This window comes from Olea europaea, unplaced genomic scaffold (assembly GCF_002742605.1).
Source record: "Olea europaea var. sylvestris unplaced genomic scaffold, O_europaea_v1 scaffold2944, whole genome shotgun sequence".
Lineage (NCBI taxonomy): Eukaryota > Viridiplantae > Streptophyta > Magnoliopsida > Lamiales > Oleaceae > Olea > Olea europaea.
The window spans coordinates 22,189-29,726 of record NW_019248043.1 but is presented as its reverse complement, the minus strand read 5'-3'; the positions used below and the strand labels follow the sequence as shown (position 1 = coordinate 29,726).

At 33.4% G+C, this 7,538-nt stretch overlaps 1 protein-coding gene across 1 annotated transcript; it reads right to left on the bottom strand.

Moving 5' to 3' along the window:
* Positions 1-687: 687 nt before the first annotated feature.
* On the bottom strand, positions 688-1,325 carry LOC111384589 (glutaredoxin-C13-like). The gene has a single exon (XM_023008895.1). It carries the CDS (start codon positions 1,210-1,212, stop codon positions 907-909), a length of 306 nt encoding a protein of 101 aa, XP_022864663.1. The 5' UTR covers positions 1,213-1,325; the 3' UTR covers positions 688-906.
* Positions 1,326-7,538: the final 6,213 nt, after the last annotated feature.

Genomic DNA, 7,538 nt, shown 5'->3' with positions numbered 1-7,538 from the left:
CGACATTCATCAAAAAGATATGACCATCTCTTTAGGTTGCATTACCTTCATAGACCTTAATCATGTCAAGCTAAAGGCAACTGCTTTCTTGGATGAGCATATATTATTAGAGATCATTTTGGTTTGCCTATTGTTGCTAGGATATTTTAGAGAAGCTTGTAACCTAAGCTTATAGAGAGACATGAAATCTTTCAAGTAAGAATGCTCAAAGGGACTTTGGAAGAAGAGCGAATTAGAATTTTGATGGTAACTTAACTAGTTTATCGATTTGCTAAAAGTAGAGAAGACTCGATAAATGTTTCTAGCTTTGTGCTGGTTGTGTCAAAGCTCGACTTTCATTCCCACTATTTGCTTACTGAGGAATAGAAAGAGGATTGGGACCACATCAATTTGGATTGGGTATGGCAAGGAACATGCTCATACAGTTTAATACAATAAACTACTTTTGTCGACTCCAAATTTAATTTGTTGTTATCATCCATTTGCAGGCGTTATGCTTGAAAGTATGCATTTTACTATTGACGATGAAATTAATGAAAGTCTTGAACCTCGGTGCATGTTTGGTATTCTAAATTGAACACGACAAGATAGGATATTAATTGATAAGATTTTAATTTTTAATTTTATTATTATAATTATTTTGATATTGTGGTGCACCGTGGAGTTCATGACCTAATCAAAATGTTGTAAAAGATAACAATAACTTCATTTACTTAGGAAACCAAATAGAATACATCCTTTCACTAGATGCAAATAGTTGCATTTGACAGAAAGCTAAAGTTACAGGTATGCTACAAAGCTATGCTCGGGGGACGGGTCGTATTGCAGATCGACCTGCCTGAAGTTGCAACATGCTCCTAAGTCCTATCCCGGAGCTAAGTTTATTCGTCTGATTATTATAAATATTTAAGACAAGTTCTTATAGGGTTTCAGCCGTTGAACCAGTGAGCCGCTTAGGTGGAGGGACATGACTTCATTGGTTGATCCCACCAGTTCTCCGCCGATAAACACCGCTGGGACGGGGCCATTGCAACCCATCCTTAGTAGTGCCTTCTCAATTTCCTTTCCCTCTGGATCATGATCGATTTCATGAACATAAGGATCTATTCCAATTTCTCGAAACAACATGTGTACAGTATAGCATAAGCAACATGTGCTTTTGCTGAAGATAATTACTCCCTTTTCTGATGCCAATTTTTTTACCCTCTCCATCTGAGATGACTCGTCCCGTTCTCTTCAGATATATCAGATCGAATATAACAAGATTTTTTTTTTAAAAAAATAAAAATTATTTTTTGGGATTTTGAGATTATACAATTCCAAGTGGTGTTCTCTTCTAATCTATTTATATATAACATTAGAGAAGTGGACTTGTTTTTCCAAACTAGAACATTCAAAAGAAGGATGGGCTTTTCTAAGATGCCGAAACCCACTAAAGTAACTTTTTCGAAGATAGATACTATATTTATAAATATGTTTTGTTCTGCGCAGAACAAGTTGAAGTCTATCGACGTCGTTGATAATATAGTACGTATCAGAGAAGTTAGAGAAGGGAAAAAAATTCAAGTTTTGAGTACACGCTACCCATTTAATATGAAACTTGTTAGAATATCACATTTTTCTTTATAACGGGTTAAGAAATGAATCAAGCATCCAGGTAAACTTAAGCTTTTAGACGCGATACTAACAAAAACAGATTATTAATCTTGCTGCTGAAATGTCTGTCAGATCATGAATAAGTGAAAAATTGAGTTGGTTTTTGGAATACGTTGCATGGCTACTGACCACCCAGTGTTCATCAGATTGATAGTAAACTTGCAACAAAAGAAGAAATCTTGCAGAATTAGGTGGTCAATTTATTCTGCAGATTCTTAGTTCCTGTCATTCTTGAAATATATTCGTCTGATTAAAAGATCAAGAATAAGATGGCTTTTTTGGGTGGCTGTGATTCTTGCTGGGTTATGCAAATATCTACCAGTCTACTCACCATTCAGCATGTCTGTGAATCTCTCATAGTTGGCTGAGAAACGAAAGTTGAGCGAACAAATGGGACTAGATACCCCGACAAGCATCTATTTCTTGCTAATCATGAGCTGTTTCCGCCATGTGAAATGAGAGGTATTCTTAGGGTATCATACATAACTTCCAATTCAAAATAGAACAAAATGAGACTGTATTAATTACGGTAACTACGTCACCCATAGACATTTAAAGAATCTAAAGGTGCATGAATCACATTCTGCGAAATGTCATTCTTGTCAAGATTGTATATCTTTTTTTTAACCTACTCAATTCCAATTCCATTTCCATTTGGACCTCTTAAATGTTCTAGCTAGGGAGAACGCAAACCCCAAAAACGTATAGTTTCTTCTCCAAAAATGACTTCTTCGATTGGTGAACATACAGATTTTTTACTTGTAGGTCCTTGAACGGATCCTACATACACTAGAGGACATAAGGGGTGGCATCAGGTCACATGAACCCCAACATTTGGGCAATTTATATTTTTCTTATTATTATTATTTTATTTTTTTACCACCATTAGTTCTATGTTTGTCTCAAGGTCATTATGGAATGTCAAACGAGATCGAAATATTGCATTCTTAATACCATTTTGAATTGCTCATAGGCCTAGTTTTCACGTCATTAACGACGCACGAAACAACTAATCATAGTAAATATTATGGCTTGTCAAAATAGGCATTTCTAATTTTAAAAAAATTTCAACGATCATACGCTAGTTAAATCTACAAATCGCCTACATTATCTTAAAGCTCATTTTGAGAATTATATCTTAGACATATCAAATAGTCCAAACGAATATCGAAAATAGTTAAAAGTGCGTCAAACATGCGTCTTAAAAGATGCATCCAACTCGTCTTTTCTTTAAAAAATTTTAATTATTTCATTAACGTTTAATATTTGTGCACAAAAAAATTCACAATATCATTTACATCATTTTATTAGAAAATTTTGGATAGGGTATGGCGTATAAATTTTTCGGAATATTACATCCAAAAAAAGTCATACTCCATGTAAATTTACATGAGATATGGCTTTTTTGAATTTAAAATTACAGATATAAAATTCCTGATGACTTTTTTGTGAGTTTGATTATATCCTTCTTAACTCAAAATATATGTGTCCGCCACTGGCCCACTGCCTATATACATGAACCCCAAGAGGATGATCTATAACTAGAAAAGTAAATGCATGAGTTTGAGAAGATTTTGTTCCAAAGTCCGTAAAACTTTTTAGGATAAACAATATTATTGAGTGATCACAATTCAGCCTATTCTATTTACTTGTTCGGTTGTTATACAAGAATCAAAATAACGAAAGTTATATTTTTCAAAATGACAAACTTGAGTAAGAAAACATGATCTTATGTACGACTTATTTTTTTCGAATTATGAATATGGAAAAATACGAAAATCAATTTACAATGTAAATAATTATAAGCAACTATTCATGATAATCGTTAGCCATCCTTTTTCCTATTGATTGAAATGAAAGGACATTAAAGTGTAAAGAAGATGATTTAGATGTACACGAATCTGTTGTTTCAATTTGTTGCCTCAAAAGAAAAACATCAAGCAATTTGCTGCCGGGAACTTTGCATGTTTTGTTGAACGAGGAGGAGACAATTGGGAGAACAAATGTCCATTCTTAGGGGAATCTTTTCTTGTGATTTTTCCTTTTCCCTTTTCATTATATTTATTAAGAAAGAGAAAAACAAGCCGTAATTTTTACAAGAACTTAAAAGACCGTTGTTTACTTTCAAGAAAGTTATTGTCGTTCGTCTGTTTTCAAATAATTTAATATGGTATTGCAGAAAACAAAGTTCTTTGACTAAGGAATTGAGCTTGGGGTAGAGGGTACGCCTACCGAATACTCACAATAAGGATGGGTTGGTAGGTTTTTTGGGTAATTTTTTATACAGATGGATCCTGACCCATCTAGAGATGTCAAACGGATCGAGCGGCTAGTCGAAATAGGGCTCATGGATAACTCGGGCCCATAAAATCACGAGCTCGAACGCGAGCCGAGCCTGCTTGACTCGCCTATAGTGCGAGCCGCTCGTGAGCGAGCTCGCCAAGCTCGTGGCTAGTCCCTACAGTGACCAAAACGGTCACTTTTTAAATAAAGTGACCGTTTTGGTCACTAAGAATTGGGTCATTGGATTTTTCAGTGACCGTTTGGGTCACTAAACTTTTTTTCTTCTATTATAAATACATCTTTAATTCCCTATTTTATTTATATCAATTATCTCTTCATTCTCACTTTTCAACTCTCTCAACTCTCTTTTATGCCAATTATCGAGTTTTTATTCTCTTGTGATGTTGTGCAAAATATATAATATCGATACTTTTTTTTTTTTTACAGTTTATTCAGTTATAATTTCAATTCATCTAATTCTCAATTCTTACTACATTTATATTCTTACTAGTTATTATATTTGGATTTCATCATAAACAAACAAACAAATGGATCAACTCTCATTTGTTGAGAGTTTATTCGATACGAGATGTGGGTCACATGGCGAATCGCCTAGAACGCCGCAAAGTTAATTTCCAAATGAAGTTATTCGTGTAAATGATGTACACACACCTGAAGATGTTCACATTCACGGTCATGGAAGCCACTATCCATTGATTTTGATGATATTAACGTTCCCGAAGCGGAACATGAGAATGAAGATGTCGAATTAAACATCTCAAATGCGAGGGGAAAGCGAAATGGCAAAAAAAAACAAAATGTTGGGATCAGTTTAAGTTGATTTCCACGAGAAAAGTCGTCGATGACCTCGCAAAATTTAAGGCAGTATTTACAAAGATTGACATGGTAAAAAGGAATTGATACCACCCATCTCAACTGTCACTACAAAACATGTGCGTCTAGACATGGACTTCTTCCAGCTGGTCAAACACAATTGCAATTTGGCAGTCCGTGCGCTGATTCTACGACTTCACCCTTATCCACGTAGGTGTATTCGGAGGACAATACTCGAACCGAAATGATGAAATTTGTTGCCACCACTGAGTTGCCTCTGGCTATTGCTGACAACCAACACTTTGTCTCGTTCGTGAAAGAATATCTGCAACCAAGGTACATTGGGGTAAGTCGAAACACTCTTCGTGCCGATACAATACAATATTTCATACATTCAAAACAATAATTAATTATGAATTTGCAACAATATGGGGATGTTATATCTTTAACTTCTGATATATAGGAAGGGGTTAATAAAATAGTATATATAGCTGCAACCGCACACTATATAGACCCACCTTGGTGGATGCATAAAAAATTATTGATTTTAGAATTATTGAGATTCCTCACAATGCTAATAATATATATAATGTTATTATCAGTAATGCTAGAGAATATAATTGCAAGACTAAAATTCGATCTTTTACTTTTGATAATGCTAGTATTAATAAGGTAGTCGTCCATAAATTGTGTAGGGTACATCAACTTGATTTCTATGGGTATTTATTTTATATTCGTTGTGTGTACCATATATTGAATTTAATTGTATAAGATGACTTAAAACATATAAATGATTAATTTCAAAAGATTAGGAACGCATTAATATATATTAGGATATCTCTTAGTAGAAAATAAGCATTTGAATATTTTTGTGCTGAACTAGGGGCGACAACTGCTAAAATATTTGTTAGCGACGTATGCCATAGATGGAACTCTACTCACTTGCTATTAAAGTCATGTGAATGTTTCGAACATTTAATAACTGACTTTTATAATAATAGACATGTTAGAAGCGATGATGATAATATGTTGAATAAATTCGATTGGGTTTTAGTTTTGAAAGTTAAACGATTTTTGGCATCTTTTTATGAGATCACAAAAATTTTATCAAGCGTTTATTATCCCACATTCTGTATGGTGCTTAAACGTCTTTATATAATTACAAGAACATTCCATAAATATAAAAATGGTCATGATTTTAGCGAAATTATAATTGTTATGAAATTAAAGTTTAAAAAATATTGGAACCACTGCCTATATTATTTCCTTTAGCATGCGCATTGAACTCTCGATATAATATTTCGGGAATTAAATACGTAATTGATCAAAATCAATAAAGTCTTAATACTCGATACACCTATCACCTATAAAAATTTAGAGCAAACATTATGTGGAATGTATGATTTATACGCGGAACGAATGGATGCGAATGTTAGTCGGGTACCCTCTGCACCTACTCCTTCTGCTGAAATTAAAGAAAATGATGTCGAAATAATAAATTTATTTCAAGATATTAATACATTTAGATATGATGCAACTGTAATGTGTTTATCTAGTACCATGTCGTCTACATTTGTATCTCGTCAAATATCGACCACAACTCAAAATGCGATGCCTGCTGAATTAATTGATTACTTCAATCATAATATGTCGACGGACAGAACAATTAAAAAAAGTTCAGAAGAAGTAATTGAATTCTGGCGAACGTATGAAAGATGTTGACCAATTGTTTCTGCAATTGCGAAAGATCTGTTGACACCTCCGATTAGCACTGTTACTTCGGAGTCTGCTTTTAGTGTAGGTAAAAAGGTTTTGACCAATGTTAGAAGGTGACTTAAAAAAGATGTTTTGGAAGCATTAATGTACGTGAAGGATTGACAGGACGTTCATTTTCGACTTCAATATAAATACGCTGAAATTGTATGTCGCCTGGTAAGTGATATTTGATTTAATTATTTTAATCAAAATTTTCTTATTTTTTAATCGTTAAATTTAATTTTCTTTAAAAAATTGTATACGTTACAAAAAGTTGTCCGTGTACAATTTTTAACTCCGCATATTTAAAATTGATGTAGCCGGTCCCAAACCCGGATAAAGGAGGGGAGTTTACATTTTATCTACTTTAAAAAGAAATCGAAAAAAATGTATTTTTTGTAAATGTATTTCAAAAACAATTTGTCTTCATTACATAAATATTTTATACTTTATAAAAAAATTACAATATGATAGAAAAGAATGCCTTCATTAAATTATTTTTTAAAAAATGCATTAAATTATTTGTATTTTTTTAACATTTTTTTTAAAAAAGCGTCTTCATTAAATTATTTGTGTTTTTTTGTATTTAAAAAAAAATTTGAATAGCTCGCGAGCCAAAGCTCGGCTCGACCCACGAGCTCGCCCAAAATTAACGAGCTTGGCTCGTTAAAAACGAGCCACGAGCGCGAACCTAGCTCGTGAGGTTAAGGGCTGAGTCGAGTCGACATCATTAGACCCACTTGGTACAAGTGTTGGTAGGGATTCTGTACTCTCGACGTCATTTGTTCATATAAAATTTTGTATGTTTTAAACCTTCGATAAAATTTCAACTCAGCCTATGCATGTGAGAGCTTGTAGATTTATCATTTTATTTTTTTATTTTTTTGACAACTTAAACTTGAATGTGAAATAATTAAACAGCTAGATCCACCAATAACTTCGACAGCAAACCACCATAATGTTGTAATTCATCTCTCAATATATCACAAAACTCTTTTCTTTTCTTTTTT

Coding starts and splice junctions, on each gene's coding strand:
- LOC111384589 (XM_023008895.1), bottom strand. CDS start 1,212: ATGGAGAGGGTAAAAAAATTGGCATCAGAAAAGGGAGTAATTATCTTC.